This window comes from Lutjanus erythropterus, chromosome 22 (assembly GCF_056507025.1).
Source record: "Lutjanus erythropterus isolate fLutEry1 chromosome 22, fLutEry1.hap2, whole genome shotgun sequence".
NCBI classification, from domain to species: domain Eukaryota; kingdom Metazoa; phylum Chordata; class Actinopteri; order Lutjaniformes; family Lutjanidae; genus Lutjanus; species Lutjanus erythropterus.
In genome coordinates, this window is record NC_139338.1 from 21,276,845 (window position 1) to 21,299,633 (window position 22,789).

The following is a 22,789-nucleotide window of genomic DNA, read 5'->3' on the forward strand; positions in this document are numbered from 1 at the left end:
ATTTAAAAAATTTAACAGCAGCATCTCCCTCCCACAAACAGGTCCTGACTCACAGACCTCGCTGTCAATAGTTGTTATGTAGGGACTATTTCTTCAGTAGAAAGCAGCTGGAGTAGAAATGGTTCACAGCGAGGTCTGTGGATTATGTTGCTGTTTAATTTATTTTCAGTTCTGTGAGCTGCACAAATGAACTTCCATTAGAGGCAAAATCTCAGAGAAAGCTATCTAAAATGTGGTTATATAAAGCCAATGTGGAATTTATTCATTTTTTTTTTTTTCAATTTTATTCGAGTGAACTGACTTTCAATGAGAGGCGTGAAAAACTAAAAAACATATGTTCATGTCCATATGTGAATAGGTATATATGGTATCTAGTGTGATATAATGGCCTAAAAGCTATGCTGTGTCGTCTCTGTCGTTTTTCTTCAGACACGCATCATAGGAGAGAAAAAAGATCCCACGAGAATCACAAATTCTGCTTTTGATTTCAATTATTGAAAGTGAAACTTCATTTTGATTGATTTACGATTTAATATTGATTGTGACATCCCTAGTTGCAGAGTAATATTAGCATTAATTTAGAGTGAAATATTCACTCCCTTTTAGCTCCTGTTTTGGTCTCCACCAACTCCTAGGGGATATATCTGGCTCTTCACCTGGTAAATGCTCCAATATGTTCCCCAGCTAGTCTTTTTTAGAGCTTTTTCACAAAAAAGACCTGCCCTGTGTGACTGAAAAAGACAGAGCAATGACAGTGAACCAATATGTTGACTTATGAACCCTGAACCTTGCTATAAAGGTCATTAAATTTGAGGTAGGCTGTAGATTCAGGTGCTATTTCTTTGTAGGCTGCATTGAAACTGTTTTTTCACATTGTTATTTGTTCCACCGTTAGAATAAAATATTGGTGATAGCAGCTTTAATTTTTCCTTTTTTCTGAAAAAGATACGCACCATATGGGGCTCTAAAGAGCTGATATTCTGCTAAGTGTGCCATATTAATATTTTCCATCAAGGTGAATGGGTCAGTCTTTTTCCCTTATGCCTGAATATCAAATAACACTGATTCTGAATAGCTTATAATGAGCTGGTACACTTCCAAGCAGCAAGGGCATCTGTCTAGGAGGTTTATGAGCATTTCTTTCTCATTAAAAGGAGGTCAAGGGCCATCCAGGAAAGATTTTTTTTTCTCCTCTCTGCCGTTATTTGCTTTCCCATGCTCATTAGCACCATTTTCTTTATCCACATCAAGGACTTTGACGAGGCGTTTGGAACTTAACTTCAAAGATTGATACCGCAGACATTTTTGGTGGTGCTTTCATCTCGCTGATAAGAACTGATGCCTACCCATTTCCTGATGTAATCTTCCTAACTTGAATTTAATTTTAAATTCCAAAGGCTTTGCATCAAACAGATGAGCTGCACAGTTTAAATTCAATTAAATCTGAGATGAAATGGAAAATGGCTTCTTTCCCCTTTTAGGTCACATCCTCAGTTATATTGTGCACTAATGTAACAATAAATGCCAAAAAATCAATTTATTTGCATTTTTACATGTATATCAAAATCCAATCATGTCCTAATGTAAAACAAAATATGATGCAGGCTTACATGAGCTAGAAGCAACCAGTTTCAACCAATAATATCACAACATCCACCCGTCAGAATTAATTAGCTAGCTAGAAACAGTATGATACATCAGTGTGTTTTGGGGCGTTCATCACCTCAAATCTTGTTCTGTTTCCCCAAAATATCATCATTACAGGCCCGCAGACTAGAATTTATTCACTTCAGGGAAAGTGCTGTGACAGTAGGGCTGGAATGATCCACTTATCTCCTGATCCAATACCATCACGATACCCGGGTGCCGACTCAGTATGTATTGCAATACTTTAGTGGTGTGATTCTACAAGAAATTTGATTAGATATTACAATTTTTTTGCACATTTTCTTTGCTTTATCTAACACTAGACCAATGGAAAAAGTTGAATCATATACTTCTAAAGGCTGTGTCACGAGTTCAGTTTCTAAAAACAATGCATATCACCTCAGTCTGTCTTTGAGTTTCATTTCAGCAGCATCATTTCTATACTGTATACAAAAGTGGTGAATAAAAAACTTTTTAAAGTAAACTCCTGGATTCAGAGGTTCCTGCTCATTAAGCTAGTGCCATAAAAAATGATCATTTAAAAAGGATGTTGGGCCAAAATTAACAGAGCCCCTGAAAACTGCAGACAACAAAGGGCCTTTAAAATTAACATTTCTTCACAAATGAAATTGATCTTTGAAGGGGTGAGTTCTGATCCACTGAGGTTGCTGTGGCTAGTTAGTGTGGAGTGTTGAAGCCAGAATAATAAATGAAGTAAGCAATGTGAATTTGTTTCCACAGAGCAGAGGAAATACATGGCTGAAAATCTGAGCACAGAGGTTGTGGCAAGCATGTGAAGTAAAATCGATTAATTTGTTAAGATAATATTACAGTGATTGCAATGCGAATATCCATTAGCATGTCAATAGGAATTCCAATTATGAGTTAGCATTGAGCTAAGAGCTTAAACACTACTAAAAAAAACACCTTTGTACCATATTTTCTGTCGTCAGACCTCCGTCGGTCTCTGAGGCAGTGTTCAGTCCTAGTCTTGCCATGTTCACTGGGAGCTCCCAGTCCGAGAAGAGGCTGGTTAATGGACCGCTCTAGCTGGCTGCATGGCTCAAGGGGCGAAGCGTTAATACTCATTCAGTGCTACCGGCTTCTGCAACAAATCCCTCCCTAGCTGCTCGTATTTATAGGAAACATGTTAAAATGCGGAAGAAAATATCACTCTGCTTCGCATTTCCTGCGTTACCTACAATGACAGGTATTGCGGTGTACGCCTGCTCCTGTCAATATGTCTCTGTGTAGTTTTATCCCAACACAACAGCACATGGACACAGAAATAGTGATTACAAGGCAACGTAATTGCAGGTGTGCCCACAAAATGAGTGGTAATAAGAGGTAATCATATAGCTCTCTGGTTCGCACTGAGCAGCTCAGAGGTAATTAAATGAGTGCTGGCACTATATTGGCACATTTTCCCTTTATGCCTTCCATATCGAATCTCACACAGAAAATATGTCTGTGAAGATTTTCTGCTTTGTTGTCATGGTACTTTTCATACCGTTGTTGCACATGGCTGCTGGATGATTACTGGCACATAGTATATTCCAAAAAATAAAAAATCATCCTTCCCTTTTGTTTATGTCTTCAACTCAAATGAACCACGCTGATTTAAGCAAAAATGTCCCAGGAGTGCCCCTCAGTACCCACTGCTCTGCATGCGTGATGTAAAAGTGGGACATCAGATGAGCTGCGCGACTGATCAGAGGGGTGTAACAAAGCCCAGGGGAGGAGGCATCCGAGGGTGATTCTGTTCCATGACAAAGCAGCTGAGTTACTGCAGGGGAACACGGTTACGTCACATTAACAGGAAATGACATGTTACATTATCTAACAGTGGAGCAGAGAGAAGAAAGGGGGAAAAAAAAAAACGCCTGGCGTGACCTTGTGCACTCTGATAACAGACATAACCGTGGCGAAAGAGCATCTTGTGTTATACCTTCAGCTGAGGAAGGAGGCTGACAGTCAGAACAAATGAAGCGTAGTTGAAGATAACACCACGTATGTGCTCAACACCCACATGCTGCATGTGCTTGTTATAGCTATGAATAACTTCAGCTGGAGGCTAATGCAGGAAACGTGATCCCAGCCGTGACTTACGGACTCTACTACTCTGTGAAATGCATGAATGCCGCTAGGTTTGACACTTTTACAGTATGTCATAAATAAACAGAAAACATATACACAGTATATTAAGCCATGCATTACTTTTGACTTCACCATTCGTGGGACATGTCTTCTACTTCATTACAGGGTCAAATATATTACTTTTTAGTCTGCTACTCCTTTACACTATTTCTTATTTTACATTTAAAAAAACACAATATACTGACAGGGACTTACACGTCAGTAAAATAAACAAATTGAAGACAGGAGCATGTGATAATTGATATTAAGTGTCATTCTACGGTCTGTAATTACTGAATACCCTACTTGTTAGCATACAGTTGAATTTCTACATATTCAGCAGACACAGAGCAACATAAGGATTCATTTGGAGTCAAGTCTCTGGCCACCTGATGCATGCAAGTTCCAAATTCATTATCCTTTTAGCTCTGTTTTTGGTCTCCACCAACTCCTGAGTGGCTCTTTAACTGCTAAACGCTCCACTATGCTCACAAGCTAGTCTCTGACTTTGTGGCAGTGGGTTCGGGTTCGGGTTAAATGCCCTAGAGAGCTGAGAGGGACTGAAAAGTCAGGTGTTAATTCTCTGTGGGTTTCCAACTATGATTCCGACTATGACTTCAGATCCGAAGTCATTTGATCCATGAACCTCCAGCCTCTGGTATACCATGCTCTGGGTGAATACTCAATTCTGATTGGCTGCAGCGTGCCCGTTGTTTCTGGATAATAGATGCCTACTAAGTAGTTCCAGTGAAACCACCGTTCTAAATGAATGTGCAGCCTGTATCTAAAATGAGTCATTGCAGCAACAAGGACACAGCCAAAGCCTCTGTTTACAATTTTTTGCAACACGTTAACAAGCTACACCTATTTACAACACTGAGTGCCTCCTCATCTGAACACCACAGGATGGTAACACACAAGCTGCAAGAAGTACTCTGAATTTACTGATACTGTATCACATAAGCAATCATTTCAAATTCTGTTCACAAGCCACGACATCAGACTGTGTCAGACAGTACACACAATGTTATCATTTGTTTATGAAAATCTTGATATTGATTTGGGGAAATGACATGGCTGAATAACTAATAGGTCCTGATCTTAAACAAGACAAGATTTTATTTTATATTTCTATTTATAACCTTTCTGGCTCATAGCTGAGCCAAACAGTCCTATCAGCAGAGGGGACTAGAAATATCTCCCGTTGTTCTTAAGTTTCGTCCTACTTACTGGAGATGTCTCCATTGCATATGAATCTAATGGGATAGTAATGACTGTTCTTGATATTAGTCAAACCCTCAGGTGTTATCTTGGAAAAAGAGTTATGACTTCTTTCTTTGTTGCCCAGTGATCATGGTACAAGTGGGATAATACTTGACAAGGTGTTCATTTTCAGGCATTAATGGGGCAACTGTTCTCTGTTGGTGTATTGTTAAATACTCGATTCTGATTGGTCAATTACAGCATTCCATGGTCTGCTTTGCATTGGGGTTGTGCATCATCCTGTCGGGATTTATTTCACAATAATGACCTGCTCACTGTACCTTATCCCTTACATAGTGAGCACCTTGTCTGGCATTATCTCTTACTTATTTACCAGCCAGGTACTTATTCTCAAGTCTCTCCAAAGTCTGTTATTGAATCACTGCCCTAAAGGAGTGAGCATTTCTCACCACGTCTTATAATTCTAGCCTTCTTTTCTTGCCTGTCTGTCCTGTTCTGTCACTTTGCCTTGCCCTTTTTGCCCTGCCTGCGTGCCTGTTACTGCCTGCTTTTGGCCATGACCATGAAACCTTGCTTTACCCAGACTGTTTGCCTGAGTGCTGCATTTGAGTCTTTTATCTGTCTTACTGAGCTGCTACATAAGTAAAAATTCAAACGCCTCTGCCACCACTAGACTTTTCAGTAATCCTGATCTAATCACGGCTTCACCGAAAGTGCAGTGGAGGGATGTTTCACCCTAAGGTGCTTCATTGTACTGTACTGACTCTATCTGAACCCAGAGACCCACAGTTTAGTCCTCATGGGGATTCACTGGGTCCAGATGCTTGCAACATCTGTACAAGTTTTTGCATCCGCCTCAGTGGAGACTATATGCTCAACCTCCACGCTGACAGCTGCAAGTCTGCCAAATTTAGCATATCTCTGAAGCAGACAGACTGTATGTAATTAGGTCACTATTCTCACTGTGCAGTCTGACAGATTCTTCTCCACAAGAAGAGAAAAGAGAGCTGATGCTGCTTTATCTAAATGAGGAATTTTTTTAAGGAACGGTGACACAAGAAAAAAGAATCTTTCTCTCTCATTATCTGCCAGAAAAAAGCTTTATAAACCCACCAAGGTGTCGCAGCATGCAAAGGACAGTCATTAGTTGTGATAACAGAGTCCTTAGACATCTTTGAGGAGTTTTAACACCAGACAAAATAACTTGTGTGCATGCCACACCCTTAGAATAAAAGCATTAATGAACCTGCAAAACATTCCAACAAGAACCCATTGGCCCTGTCCACTGAATAAACTCTGGTTCCGGTTCAAGGTCCTTGGAACCTATCTAGTGAACCATATTTCCACCACTTTTGAGCAGAACCATCATCAACAGAGGGCGTGCCACAGTGCATAACAACCTGTAGAATATGACACGCCCACTTTGGTTCCCAAGTAAAACCTGCTACTTTTTGGTTCTATCTGGGAACCAACTTTTCAGGTTCCGAACAATTAAATGGTTCAAAATTAGGTGGCTGAACTTTTCATAGGGCCATATGAAAGCTTCTGGTTCTGTAATGGTTCCACCCAGAACTCTCTCTAGAGGTTCTATTTAGAACCTTTACACCTTCTATGGGTGCTAATGAGAAACCATTCTACCAACAACACTTTTATACTGCCTGGGTTTTATCAAGAACCCACACAGGGGGTTCTACCAAGAAGTGTTTCTTAATTCAAAGTTGGCAAAAACAAGGTTTCAATTCTTGGAAATAAAAGTGCTAACTAGAACCTAGAGTAGGGTTCTTTGGCTTTTCCCTGCAAGAGAACACATTCTTCCTCCTAATAGAAACTTTTATAATTGTGCCACTTGGAACCCTTTCACAGGGTTTTACCCAGAACCCAAGAGGATTATACCCAGAGCAATTTGTGAAAGATTCCATCCAGAGCCCCCTGACAGGTTCTACAGAGAACCCTTTTATAACAGTTCCACCAATGACCATCTTGTTTTCCAAGGGTTCTACAAAGAACCATATTCAGATGAGGCAAAAACAGACTGAATCCTATAGACTGTATATTGTTGACATCTGTCATTTTAACATTCATTCCTCAGAAGCAAACATTTCTGGGTAGAACCTCAGCCCCTCAAGAGGAACCCTTTTGGAACCTTTAGTTCTCTACAGAGTTTACATTAAGATACAGTTACACAGTGATGCAGTGCTGCCATATTAAGCAGCGTGACAACACCAGCAGAGATCCTGTCAGGAGTTAATTTCCCTCTGCTATACTTAGGATGAGGGCATTCTCATTAGGGATACTTAATGATTAAATTAGCTAAGTTTAAAGCAAGTTTTTTAATTACGTGACTGTCAAGACTTCACGATTACTTTCTCCAAGCAAAGTTTCCATTGTGTGTTGATGATGGAATTACAATATTCACTCATTAATGAACCTCCAGGTTAAATGTAGCATTAAAGTCCCTAAAACCTTTCATTTTTTCAAATAACTATGCCCAGCAGATTTTACTGTCATCTCTTCCCTCCACTTTTATGCTCTCGTACCATCAGTTCAAGGGGTTCTCGAGCTTCAAAGAGAATTAAAATACGAGTAAATAGACTGCTTCATTTCCCGAGAAGTTTCATGCAACATTCCTTTTCTTTTTCACATCAAACTGCAAGATCCTGAATGAATGTGCGAAGGGCCAGAGGCCTTGTTGTCTCCTCCAGTGGGATTGTGTTTACTGTGTTTGCAAACAGAAGTGGGAAGTAATTGAAAAATTTGTCATGGTTTCAGGTTTCTGAGTAATGATGTGCACTGCAATTTTCTACTTTTTGTTGTCTACTGATGTTCAAATACACTATTAATCATTTACGGAAAAGGAACAGGACAATTTTTGTTGTTGGTCGCCTAGCAACAGTGTTCATAAGACTTTAATCACTTGAACAACAAACATATAGCACACTTGACCTCTCACGTCGAAAACATGGCCTCATAACATCAATTTCAAAGCAGCATTACAACGCAGAGGGGAGTAAAGGGGAAACGAGTGAGCTGGCGTAACATTTGGTGTTAAAGGATCTCAACAACTTCTATTAAAAGACGATGACATGAGTTGACCACACAAAGACAACGGCGCAAGAAAAGAAGTAGTCAGAAAAAAGATGAATTTATATTTTGTATGTCTGTTTGATTATAGTTATAGGAAATTTGAATGCACAAACCCCTCTGAGAAGGAAAAATCTACACTAAAATGCCAATGCATAAGTGCCATATACCTGCATTCTTTCTAATGGTCAGCAGGGGGCGACTCAACTGGTTGCAAAAGGAGGTCTGACCTCTGACTAACTTCCAGTGTCCCTGTACTTAGCGTTGATGAATTGAAAAAACTAAATGAAAATAAAATCATCCATAAACCTTAAATTGGATTCATTAGATTACTGCCATGGACTTAAAACCATTGTTTTATTCAATGGCACTGTGGTCAAAAACCTGCCCCTGAAATGGTGAAATTACAACCCCTCCCCCTCCATTCTGTCCCCCCAAAAACAAAAAGGTAACCATCGATAATGCCAGACTGAAAGTGGGTGACGTCACGGTGGCTAATCTGAAAACCACTTATTAAGCTATTTTGTTGTGTGGCGCTGACTTCATTCACATAAACAAATCTGACCAGACATCAAGACATTTCTCAGACTGAACGAATCGGCTGCAAAAATCACATTTCAGTATCAATCTCTCAAACAGCAAAAGTTCAACCATGTCTAATTCTTCATTTCATTTTCAACAATCAGATATATTTCATCCATGAAATGGGATAAAAAGACAACATTTTCCCACTAACACTGGCACGAACACACCATAACACGATGCAGTTACAGGAAATGTTGTGTTTTGAGTAAAAAGGGGTCTCTAATGATTCTCTGCGTCTCGGACAAAACCTCTCTTGGCTATTACACCTATCCAGCTACATGGTCTGAAGGCAACAAGCTACCCTCTCTCTGGAGGCTGTGGAGAGGCTTTCTTACCAGAGTTAGGAATAGATGAAAACAGAATAAGGACAAATTGGTACAGAACAAAATAATACCTGGAAGGAGCTGAAAATCATTGCAAGAGCAGTGCAAGAGCTTTTCCTCATATTTCTTAGACAACAGGTCATATTTTCACCAAAACGTACTCCTCACCAGATATTATTGTTAGCTTTCACAACCATGATGACGATGATAAACCGTGATTGTCTGCGTTGTTCTCTGGAAACTCATTTCCCTGAGCTCCTCTAACATCAGGCTGTGACTAAAAAAGGTCATCCTCATCATTGGCTGATTAGAGAAAAGGCACAGAGCCGAACAAAGCCACAGTGACACATAATGAAGGCTTCAACGCTCGACAAGGCTCTGCAACATTGTTGTGGGAAAGTGTTCGCACTGGGCAGCGCTCCAGTTCTCCTGTATAATTAGTCAATTTATAATAGCGGCAGATCTGAGCGTAATTCATTTCCAGTACTAAGAAGTGTCATTTTGACAAAACTGCATCGATGTAAATAAACACGTCCACATCAGAGGCTGAGCTCATTAAACCGCGCGTTCGCGATTAAATCTGCAACCTGAAGATCTTCTTTTCAAATTCTGGCTTTGATTATCGATGGAAATGTCAGCAGATGGCGGAAAAAGGCTTAAATGACCTTTCTCTGACTCCTCTCCTACCTTTGTACCCTGAGAGATGCTATCTGGATGCCACGCATGCAGGAATAAAACGTCCTGAAAAGGCCTTGCCATCTGCCGCCGCCACTTTGACCTGGCTGTCCTCGGTGCCCTTGGCTTCTCTGCTGCTGATTCCAACCATAAAAACTGACATAATGACACTCTGAATGAGCAAAATGGGTCGACGGGGTTTTTACCAAACAAGTCCTGTCCCCGTGCCAAGAGAATTAGCTCTAATTTGCCCTACTGCAACGATCCCCTCCAAGCACAACAAATAAATCACTCCTCCAGGGCTAATGGCTCCTGCAGGAGCCTGTGGTGAAAGCACAAGACCAAAAACATTGCGCTTATTGTCTTCTTCATCCTTGCTAATTACTGGATGCTAACTGTCCCTCAAAAAGAATTACTTTAGGAAACCTTTATGTCTGTATTAAGACCTTTATACTGAATTAGTGCAAACTGCTGTCCCACATTCAAAAAACAAAATTTAATAGCATGTTAGGATACAAATCTGAGATGTTCACTAATTTAATTTATTGAAATCCAAAATAATATTTGAGATAGCAGTGAGCTCAATACATATATAGTTGATTTTTGCATATTTTTCCACAGCTGTTTTTAAAAAGATTTTTGTTGTTGTTTTTGTATTTTCTTTGTAAATCTTGATTCCTCGTGGTGAGGAGATTAAGTCCCATGATTTTGAAGCAAATGCGTGTCAAAAAAAAATCAGGATGTAACTTTAAGGACCGTCACTACTGAACACCTATTTTCTGCAATTTAGGAAACTTCTTTGGTTGTTTTGACAGAAAACTTGGTTGTACAACTGTTCAGAAAAGTGTGCTAGCTAACCATGTACTGTCTGGCATCTTTGAGATAAGCACAAAATTATCTAAAATTGTCACATGATAATGATGTTTCTGTAGAGGCAAAAGCAAACGTTTAATCCTTCATTTGTGAGGATTAAACGACATTCTAGTTCAGTTATGCAAATTTTAAGTATTTTAGCTAACTCCATGCCATTTAAAATCCCAAAATGTCACAAATACCAGTTGAAATATATAACAGTTTGTCAAAAATAAAACATATTAAGTTATCAACTATGATGTTCTTACAGTGTTTGGTTCAGTGTTCAGCTTGTTGTGACAAAGTAACACTTGATTCATCACTTTTAGCCACTCCAACAGCCAACTCCATGTTTACTCTGACAGGTTGTTTTTTGTCAAAAATAACTTATTAAATGATAAAAGTTTTTATGGTGTTAGACTCTCAAAATTTAACTTATTTTTTTTATTATTATAATTTATTGTTAATTAACCCGTGAAAACACAGATGTGGATTCACCTATTCTGCAGAATGGCCCATTAAATAAGGACACAGGCTGCGATATCTGCAGCTATGAGTGACGTCAGCCTGTCAGCAGCCTCTCTAATCCTTCAAATCGCTCGTGTGACTGAGAGCATGTGATGGAAATGAGGTTTGGTCTCAAATCAGTGAACTCAACATGATCTCTCTGAGGGAAAACAAGGACTAGGGCAGTAGAGTGCTGCAGCTCTTCCTTTCAGTCTATTAAGACAGGAGGGTGTAAACAGTCCAGAACCAACCCTTGCCCCACGGTGACGGAAACAAAAAAGAGTCGAAGGAGCAAGGGCTTCTTTGTGGAGAGTTGTTCAACAGCCTCACAGACTTTCTGAACAGAGAAACTAGCCTGTCTATAGACGTGAATGTGATGCAGCTACAAGGTGTTGCATTCTGTGTAAAGAGCACCTCTTCTCAAATTGAAAATCTATTGCTTTCTTGCCCTTCCTGAGGTGCCACCAGACTTTCACTCTGCTCTTTCTCTCTGCCTGAATAACCAACTGCTGAATGCAACAAGTTTGCAGCTGTATTTTTCAGTTATCAAAGGTCATTCTGGGAAATGGAGGAAGTCACTGAAGCAGATGTACTGTAGATTATGTCAATCTTTGAACATCAAAGGCTGATGCAGTAAGTGTTGTAGAGCGATGTTTTCTTTTAATCATTCAATCACTGTCTAGACAAGCCCGTCATCATGCTTCAGTTATGGGATGTATATATGCAGGTTATGAGTCTTAATAGGCATCAGCTGCTAATGTATGTCATGCATTTATTCACAGTAGAGTCACTTCTCCTTTAGGGTTGCTAATTTCTATTAAATTGGCATTTTTAGCCATGCTAGCGACGTGATTCTTGGGATGGTATTGTTGATCAGTTGGACGTTTCACCCCTTTCACTGCCCTGAACACCTCAAATTGTGCATTCACCAACGCTCTGCTGCTGACTGTGCTGCAGCTGCCATTAGCTAGTTAGCAGTCCTATTAGACTGGGGTACAGCCTCATTAACCGATGGAGGCCAGTTTGACGACTGGGACAATGAAGGTCCTATTAAACTGGGGTGCAGCCTTATTAGCCATTGGAGGCCAGTTTGACGACTGGGACGATGAAGACACTGTGGGGTCAGGTGGGGTCAGGAGTCCTGAAGCGGCTGGTGAGCGAGTTTGTAACTTGGCAAGCTCATTTGCAAGTATACATCATCATCGCATTGATAAGGCCACAAATATTTGTTTTTGTGAAGCTGGAAGTTATTTATTCCCCTGTTTTGAACGAGACTTGCGTGAGTTTACAGAGTTTATTTTCAGTTCTTGTCCCCAGTCATACTGTGTTGAAATAAATTGACAAAAGCTAACACTAACTAACTAAGGTGGTGAACATTATACATGCTAAACCTATTTGGAGTCTTCATCTGCTGCATGCTGGTGTTAGCATTTAGCTCACAGCAAAGCTATGCAGCTAGCTTCAGACTTTTTTAGTTGTTGTTACAATTTGAAATAAAACTTTTTTCAGCCGCCATTTTGATGTGAAATAGTAGGTAAACGCAGGTGTTAGCAACGAAACTAAATACGGTTCCATTCCATTCAGGTCAAACAGACTGAGTGTGCTGTTATTGGAAAGGTTCAGCTACGCTAAATGGAATGCAACCTTAATCACTGGTAAAAATCTGTTTACCCGACTATTTTATATAAAAAAGGTCTATTATTACAGACAAATGATCTTTCTTTTGGCGCAGACATCCACACCAAATCTAGGGTCACTCATTCTCTAAAAGTTTCTAAATTCTTCGACTAACTGTTCCATGAGATACACCCATGACGACCTCCGCTCACCCTCTTTCATACCAAAAGGCTGTCATCTCTGGGACTGCCCTACTTGTCGTTAAATGCCAGCTCTACAGAGAACGCAGACTGGTTTTTATAAATCATTCAGCGAGGTTCAAGCCCATTGTTCCTGATATGGGTGCCGGTGCTTGCTTATCACAGTCATTTCCTCCGACAATAACAGGAAGGCCAGTGATGTAAGATCTTTTCATCCTGCTGTGACCCAACGAGCCAAGTGGGAGCTCTGGAAATGAACATCTCTGTCTGTTTCCTCCCTGCCGCGTGTTTGACACACTCAGCAACTCGGCAGCTAAAGCCTACTCCCCACGCGAGATGAGACTACCTTTTCATTAGCAATTATAGTGTTTTCTCCAAAGTGGCAGCGGCTGAGAAAAAAAAAAAGAGAGCCCGTAATGTTGCCTCTGTCTGACAGCTCCTGCGTGAAACTATCATTACTACTGCTCGTGCCATTACAGCTGCCAGCCACTGACTGGTCCTATTCATGCCACAGCACGTGAATATAGATCACTCCTCTGTTTCATACACAAACCGAGGTCACATCTGAATCACTGCACTGAATGACTAAGATCAGATAAGGCTGACATTTCACCAAGATGGAAGACAGTCTCGGTGTTTACAACCCTGTTTATCAGAGCAGCTAAGCTCCTTTCTATAATTCTATAGGATGAGTGGCCTGGAGAAGCGTGGGTTGTATTGTTTATCTGTCTGCCTGGTGCAATCTTACAGAATCATTTCATTAACTCTGCATGGCATGGCACTCCTGCACCCAGCAGATTGTGCATCAGTAAAGCCTGGCTGCCCTCAAACATTAAGCTTAAGTGAGGGACAAATTGCAATTGAGCACATGGACAAAAAATCTAATTCCTTATGGCAGGAAATGATCAGTTGTGGCTAATTACTCGGATCCCACCTAACAAGTGACACCAGTCAGATTAATTCCTGCATAATAATTCACGCTCCCACCAGATCAAGTGTATTTATAGTCACCTCCCGTGGTTTGGGGAGCTGATGCTGGCTTTACTTGGCACACAGGAAATAGCTTAGGTGTCTCCTTTCTCTATATTTGACAGCATCCATTTCCTATGCAAGGCTTGTGCAATATTACATTTCGCCAGCCGATGTGTTTGGTCAGGATTGTTTTCTGCTATTATTTAAAAATAGATTCTTTTAACAGAAAAGAAGAAGGATTTAAAGTGAGTGTGCGCTTCTCAAGCGTAAAAATATAAATCGCGTTATTACTACAATATTACTAAAAGGACTTATTGGTTTGCTTGAAATATCCTGTTTAGTGTAGGATAGTAACTCTTTTCTTTAAAGGAAGTTAGGCCCAAATCCAAAATGCATATTTTTCCTCTGGCCTGTGGTGCTATTAATGCATCTAGACTGTCTTCGTGTGAATTGCAGTTTCAATTCTCTCTTGAAGTGATACTTTCTCAGGATGATGCACAGACCTTATTGTGGGCAGTTTCATGAAGGCACCCCTCTGGCTTAAAATCTGGCATATGGATGTTTTTTTTGGCTTCTATGAAGTTGAAGGGAAAAGAGACATGGACTGAAGAGCCACACTGGACATGTTGTGTCTAACTAAACCCATTATAGATTATTACAAATGAGCTGTGTTTAAAAAGCAGCAAGAAATGATTTGGATGTATGAAATGCATGTATGAAGATGCATTGATAATCTTTTCATAACTGCATTGTAGTCCGAAAGGAATCATAAGATACAGAGGGATTCCTACAAATAATAATTATGGTGGGTTGGAAAAAATAAATCACATAAAGGCACATCAAAAGCCTAGGCTACAAGAGAGTCAACAATACAAAAATACTTGCAAAACAACATCCAGTCATCCATCACATCTCCAGCTGCAACACCACGTCAATCAATGGAACAATAATCACATATAGAGAAAGCACTGATGCATGTAAGTCAGTCCAATGTCACTGCCTTGACATATGACAGAACAACTGAAGGAATAACTTTAACAAAGTTAGCTAAAAATAATAATAAGTCAACTATGAAAACAAAGGACATACTTGCAGTAATTTTTTAAGCAGTTTTCTTGTGATAATGGCTTCATTATCTGTTGTCTCAAGATAACATAGCTCAATTTCCCGAGATAACGAAATAATGAACGCAGCATGATGTTCAGTTAAAGGTAGAAACAGTGGGATTTATCAGTTGAGAAAGATAGCTGATTGTTGAGTCTCATTAAATACTATCAAATACTGACATTTGGGGTTGGTAAATTGTCCGTGCACAGCAAAATAATGAGCAAATAAGAAGGTACAGGTGGAGGGTGGGGCCTCTGTGGATGCTGGTGCCGCCATCCACTCCTAGTGGGTCATGGATGATGATTGAGAGGAATTATTTTTGTATGAGCTTTGCTGTTTCTGCATATTTTGCCTTGAAACTGCCTTGTTGTTTCCAGGCTGCATAGTTAAAATATCAGAGAAACAGAAAGTTCACAAGAGTTCATGACTCCAGTTCAACCCATAATGACTCATTCAATGTTTCTCAATGTGCAAATGAACAATTCTCAAGGCCTTTTCACTTGTAAGTTAAAATTTCTTGGTGCAAGATATTTATGAGAACATTTTTAACTTCTTTTGAAGATGATGGGGACAAGATCAGACATTTCATAAAGGGGTGGGGACATGTCCCCAGCATCCCCCAGTGTAAATGACTCCTATGGTAGATATACAGAGCTCATTCTAATGTAATAAAAACACAATAATTCTTATTTTCAGTGATTATACACTAATGAAAACACTTAGGAATATTATACTCCATTTCTGCCATATTCTGCCCCCATAAATCTTACACAATGGACCTTTAAAATGTAAATTAAACAAATGCCATAATTATGCTAAATTTCATCTGGAGGCATTACTACCAGATGAATGAGGTCAGGGATGCACAAATATGTGTTTAAGTCACATGGGCTACAATTACAGACTGCTACCTCAGCTCTGGTAAACACTACCTGTGGTGCATTAGAGGGACAGGCTGGGTTATGAAGAGTGACATGTTCTCCATGAATTAGAGGTTGAAAGAATGAGTTAAAGGGACCGTTCACCTCAAAATCAAAAACATATATTTTTCCTCTGGCCTGTAGTGCTGTTTGTCCGTCTACACTCTCTTGGTTGCAGTCTTGTAGTCGCAGAGTTTTGGAGATATCAGCTGTAGAAATCTCTGCTTCCTTTCCAGTGTAATAGAACTAGATGGCACCCAGCTTGTGGAGCTCAAAGTGCCAAAATTACCTCTGAAAAACTCAACAGCAATGTTTCTCTTCAGAAATAATGACCTAGTTACTCAAGGTAATCCACATCTCATGACAAGGTCTCAGCAACTCACAACAAAACTATCTAGGTGGATAAATAGCACTACAGGTAAGCGAAAAAAAAAAGAAAAGAAAGAATTTTGGGGTTTTTTTGTGTGAAATATCCTTTTAACTTTAAGATTAAGTTAACTTATTATTGACATTTTTAAAAAATGTTTATTATTTTCAGTTTTAAGTCACAATTTGGTTAGGTTTATGCAGCAAAACTACTTGTTTATATTTAGGAAAAGATCATGGAGAGTGATGTATCCTGGGTGCAAATAGCATCTGTCATAATATAACTTTAAAAAAATATATTATTTTCATATTTCAGTTGCAGATTGGATGGGTTTAGGCAGCAAAACTACTTGGTTAGGTGCAGGCAAAGATCAAATATGCAATGTAGGTGTAAATAGCGAAAAAAAAACTAGCCTAAGCCTTGACTTAGTTGGCTTATTATCATTATTATTATTATTTTCAGTTTTCAATTGTAGTTTGGTTAGGTTTATTCAATTAATCTACTTGTTAGGTTTAGAAAAGGGTTAGGGTTAGGTAAAAAGCTACATTGCCTATTTACACCCCAGGTGCAAATAGCATCGTTGGCTACAGACATATGGCTGCTTGTCTGTGCCATGCTCGGCTATATACCCAGATGTAAATGGCTACATAGGTTATAGAGCTCAACAGTCTGGGTTAGGGTTTGGGGTTTAGGGTAGCTAACATCAGCAAGCATGAATTGTACCAATAATGTTGTTATGCCACAGTAAGATCATTTCTAATCACATAACACAAAAATACAACATATTACAAGACTGTTATTGACATTATAAACACAATAATAATGACCAAACTTAACAAATTTAAGAAGAAAAGAAGAAAAAGGTGAAAAATGTCAATTAGTCTCCCCCAAAACCCAAGATGACGTCCTTTAAGGTTTTGTTTTGTTCACAACCCAAAAATTCAGTTTACTGTCAGAGAGGAGTAAAAAAAAACAAACAAACATGAAATCAAAGAATTTGGACTTTTTTCTTAAAAAACAAACAAACAAAAAAATTAAACCGATTAATTGATTATTGATTATCGATTATTGTTGCAGCTCTAAATAAATTTTGTTGTTTATTTTGGTTCCAAGCTTAAAACTCGGCATAAGGACTTCGTGATACATAAAAGGAGTGATTGAATGTGGAATTCACTTCCGGAATCAGAGACCCTGAAAAAGTGGGCGGTCACTGTTGAGCTCTGTTCGACCCCCGCGTGGAAGGAGCATCTGCCAAAATATCATTAGCATTTAATTACAATTTGCATGCATAATGCTACGTTACCAACAAGTGCACGAACACAACAACTGTTCACATTCCCCGGGAGAGGAGCAACCTGTCTGTCTCGCACCTGCACAATTCAAAGACAAAAGTTGTCTTCTGTCTAACAAAGTAGATTTCCACACCGAAGCGCCTCAGTAGCTTTTTGTTTATAAATGAGGAGAAAAAAAAACAGGCTGTAACGGGATAACATTACCGAGGAGGTTACATAATACGGATGGGAATAAACTAAACGCGCTGTAAACGGTGTAAGGGTTTACATTTGTCAAATAAATGAAGGCGAATTAATGATTGTGCCCTTAAAGACCCAGCAGGGGAAACAAGGGCTCCGTTCTGGAAAACGCACGCACGGAGAGGAAGGATAGGCTGGACGATTTTATTTCAGAATAGCGTGAGCTCCTCATATTGCCTCCAAATAACGACCCGTAAAGACAATCTGTGGGAAATCCGAGTCGGGCACAAACACCTGGACGTACCCCGGGTTGCCAGATCCTTGCCGAAGTTTTCAAAAGGCGATAAAAAAAAAAAGCCCTCTGACGACAAGCAGAAAACGCAAAAGCTCCGAGCGCCTTACCTCGATCCAGAGAGAGCGGTTGGACCACTGTCGCCATGACTGCTGTTTACTGGAGACTGGAGAGACTACAGGAGCTGCAGCATCACAGAGAGGAGAGAGAGGAGAGAGAAGAGAAGAGAGGAGAGAGGAGGGGGGAGGAGGGAGTGGTTGGGAGGGGGATTAATCTACCTCCATCCTCATAATATCTCATCACCTGGCATCGATTGCACAGGGAGCAGCAGTTGTACGCACACACACACACACACACACACACACACACACTAAAAAAATGCTCGTTTTAACAAAATAAGACAGAACAGTCCACTACTTTAAAACATATGGCACTTCATTCAAGATTTTATTGTCATACAGCTTGTTGTTTTTAACACTAGATTAATTTGCTTATTAACAGACAGACAGACAGACAGACAGACAGACAGACAGATAGATAGATAGATAGATAGATAGATAGATAGATATTTAAAATAGTGGAACACAAACACAACAACATACACAAAGGGACCTGGATACATTTCAATTAAAAGATTAATTTCAAATAAGATTAGTTTTAATTAGTGTTAGTTAAACTTTGCTATCTAGCTAAAATGTTAACAAAATTTAAGCCTACATGGTTTGCTAGCTAGCTGACTGCTCTCAACAAAACATTACATTGTTTGCTAGCTGGCTATAAACAACAACATCAACAACAACAAAACATTATATTGTTTGTTAGCCAGCTAAAAACAAAAAAGCATTTTATTGTTTGATGGCTAGCTAAAAACACAAGTTTGTTATACTGTTTACGAATTGGCAAAAAACAACGAAAAGAAAAAAACATTATTGTTTGCTAGCCAACTAAAATGTTTTTTAAATGTTATATAATTGGCTAGCTAGACAAAAAATGACTTTTTTTGGTAGCTAGCTAAATGTAAAAACAAACAAACAAAGCCATTATATTGCGCTAGCAACCTAAAAAGTTATTTAAGAGTTATATTGTTAGCTAGCTAGAGAGTTAACAAAGAAAAAGTTGTTAATACTGGACCACAGTTTAAATTTGATTTTAAAGTTTTGGTATGACGGAATTCTATTTAATCTAGATCCAAACCTAAATTGAGGTTGAAAATGTTTATGAAAATGTATGATGTTTACATTTAATCTTTCATAATTTTGAGCTAGTTCTATCTTTTGGCGCAACATAATTTAAGGTTAAACCGTGATTTATTCAGGTTTAAAAATTAATTGCTGGCTCAATCCAACCTAAAAGTGCGACTGACAACAACAGTCAAAGTGTCTATTTTAAACTGTTCAGGGTGACGGAGGCTGAGAGAATATAAGATGTTTTGTAGATTTTTTTTTTTTTTTTTCTGGCCAGTGGGACTTTGAAGCATCGACCTGATGGCAGTAACTGGAAGGATTGCTGGGAGTGAGAGGGGTCCTGTTTGATCATCGTGATCGGGTGTACAGTTCAGATGTGGGAGTTTGGGGTGAACCAATTATTTTGCTGGCCTGATTAGTTACGCCGGAGAGTTTTGTTTTGTGTTTTCAACATGCCGCTATTACAGCAGCCACACATCTGTTTTCAGACTGTCCATAATATTTTGTGCCCTGGCTGCAGAAATTTGCCACAAGAGCATTTCTGAGGTCAGTCATTGATGTTGGGTGATGATGAGGCCTGGCTCAGCCAGTCAACGCCTTCCAGTCCCCCCTTCTTTCCCCTCTTGGAACAAAGTGCCTGGCTTAGACTACACTTCGCGTTCCTGTTCGTTCATCCTGAAGGTGTTAGATGGTGTTTAGGTCAGAGCAGGTCAGGCAAGTTCCTCCACACTGAAAACCAGTTTATTCTGGACTCTGTTCTGTACATGAGGGCATTGTTATGTTGAAACAGGCCCTTCCCTTTATGTTTCCACAAATTTAGAGGCGCACTATTGTCCAAATATATCATCGTATGCTTTGGGATTAAAACTTCCCTTAATTGGATGTAAGAGGCTTACAGTCCAAAGGATGAAAAACAGCCCCAGACCAAAAGTAGACAAAAGTATGTGGACATGGGGACCACTTACTTTGGGCCATTCAGTTTATTGCTGTACGTAACTGATGAACCAGCCCAGTCTCTTCAATCTTAAACACAACTTAATACATGCAGATAGCGTGCAGGGTCTACACCAAAGTCCCATTTTGTGTGCATTACTGTTTGTGTAGAGCAGAGCATTCAAATACCACACATAAAACCTAACAGGAGGCGTAATATAAGCACAAGACTTTTACCCAGGAGACTGGTGTTTGTGTCCCGTGTGAAGGTCCATTTGTAAGTTAATAAAGGCTCATTTATGGCCCCTTTACATTTGAAAATAGACTACACTTCCCCCCATGACTACCGATAGTGCTGCTCCATTTCATCCATATCTGAAACCTTTCAGGAAATGTGCACAAATACAGATGAAATGAACACATAGTACAGACAGAAGGCTCTGTCCGTATCTTTATTTCTATCTAACCTTAAGTTTAAATGAGCCTTTTCAGATTCAGACAAAACAGAGTAGCACCACTGCAAGTCATGGGTGGCAGCAAAGCAATGTAACAGTGTAGTAAATAGTTAAAACGAGATACGACCACAGGACATGACAAAGACGTTTAAAAAATCCTTCAGTATTGGAAATGACATTTGTCATCAATTAGTTGGTGAAAAGAATTCGTTCACATGTTGCGATGTATTTAATGGCTGCATAGACCCGCCCCGTCCACAACTTTTTTTTTTGCCTCTCTCAGGTGGTACATTAATTCAACTTCCTGCAGTGTCACCTTATTTGTTGTTGTCAAAAACATTTCCGTCTTTAGGATAACTTTTGACTCTTGGTGGCGCCCCCTAGTGGATGCTTTGCTTAACATACATGCCAATGCAAAGGATGCATGGAGGTATGTGCAGTTACATAACTTGAAAATATCTATTTTTGTATGTAAATGTCACGTACATAACATAACTTTAGATAATTCAACCCTAATTATGAGCTTTTCCTAAATCTAACCAAACTGTGACCATTTCACAACATTAACCACATGTTAGGCATGTATTTTTGTTACTGTGATAATGAAGGTCACCTCACTATGGATTTGCTCTCCATATAAGTTAATGGGGTGGTTTATCGTACCACCTGCATGAAAAACTGGATGTTGCCGTATTCACTGCACACAATTTGACAGTGTGAAGTCGTGTCATTTGTAGACAGAAGAGAGCAGGCTGGATAAACAAAAATAAACTATCCCTGACTGAATTAAAAATCCAGTCATCAGTCATTATTATTCCTGCCAAATGCGGCTTCACCATTCACAGAAGTCAACCAGTTGCCGTGGTTTGAATCTCTGAGCCATGCGCACGTGTGCGTCTGTGCCTGCATGTGTAAATGCTTAGCCATGCATGATCCGTCCACCCATTGCACTTCAGAGATCAGCTGATTGCAACCATTCCCATTAAGGTTTATTGTGAACCGCTGAGCCATGCCGCCTGTTATCTCCCCTCTTGGCAACACGCACTGCATGCAGCCTGATAAGGACTGAATGATGGTAGTGAACCTTTGTTGAGGAGCTTAAGGATTAATCCTCATGTTTATGTGCTACCACCGAATGGAGCCAAACCACTGGCTGTCTTCATTTACTGTAGATCTGCTGCCTAATGGTCCCTGCTGCTGCTGCTGCTGTGGTATGTCTCATACATGGCCAGACATTACACTAGACAGAAGCAGTGCTCGACAAAGAACAAGAAGCAAATCCCTGTTTAAGGCAGCATGACGTCACAGTTTGCTCGTCGCTTCAACATGACAAATGCAAGCTGTAAACAGGAATGCACACCTGAGGCAAGGACCAGTATTTAGGCCTTCATTTGCACAACCATTCAGAGGAAAATGCATGATATCTTAAAGACTCTGAAATCCAGTGGTGGACTCAGGCTGTCTGAGGGGAAGGGCACCAGCCCACTAAAACTTGTGTTGCATTTATGGTGAAAGAGTAAGAGTACAACAACTATACTGCAGCCTATATGGCACTGCATCTGGCTTTCTCTACTGGAAGGGCCCCCTAGAGGACAGTTTTTCCCATTTTGTCCACTGGATGGGCCCCCAGAAGGCACTTTATCATGTTTTGTCCACTGGAAGGGCATCTCAGAGGGCACTTTTTCCCATTTTGTTCACTGGAAAAGCATCCTAGAGGGCACTTTATCATGTTTAATCTCCCATAGGAATACCCAAGAGGGCAATTTTGCTATGTTTTTTTTAACTCGGAGGGGAACCAAGGGGACTCTTGTCCCCCCCTCTGAGTCCGCCAGTGCTGAAGTCATTTGAATCTCATTTAAAATCACTTGCTATAGCCTAAACCCATTTTGGAAGCAATTACCTCACTCCTAACCTCACTTTAGTCCAAATTGGCTGCTGGAGTACATCCAGGAATGTAATTTTTTAAATGTAAAATTGATGTACCTTTGCTTTTCAGTTAGACTCCTTTTTGAAACATTTCAGGGAATAGTCCGTCATCATAATCTGCTCTGTTTCTGACTGAAACTGTTACTAAATCTAATCACAGAGTCCATATGTGCTGCATCCACCCACAGTCCCACCCAGCTGCATGCAGATGTAAACTGGTGGTAAGTGGTGGGCTGGATGGACGGATAGAGAGGGCGAGGGCTTAGAGAGAGGGAGCACACGGAAAGAGGGCAGAGAGAGATTACAGGCTCCCA

At 39.9% G+C, this 22,789-nt stretch overlaps 1 protein-coding gene across 1 annotated transcript in view; it reads right to left on the reverse strand.

Annotated features, from left to right (window-relative positions):
• Window positions 1-18,192, reverse strand: part of lin7a (lin-7 homolog A (C. elegans)) — a 50,657-nt gene extending 32,465 nt beyond the window's left edge. The window contains exon 1 of the mRNA XM_084711115.1: window positions 18,088-18,192. Within this exon, the coding sequence (XP_084567241.1) occupies window positions 18,088-18,124 (37 nt within the window). The 5' untranslated portion in view covers window positions 18,125-18,192. The remainder of the gene's footprint in view (window positions 1-18,087) is intronic.
• Window positions 18,193-22,789: the final 4,597 nt, after the last annotated feature.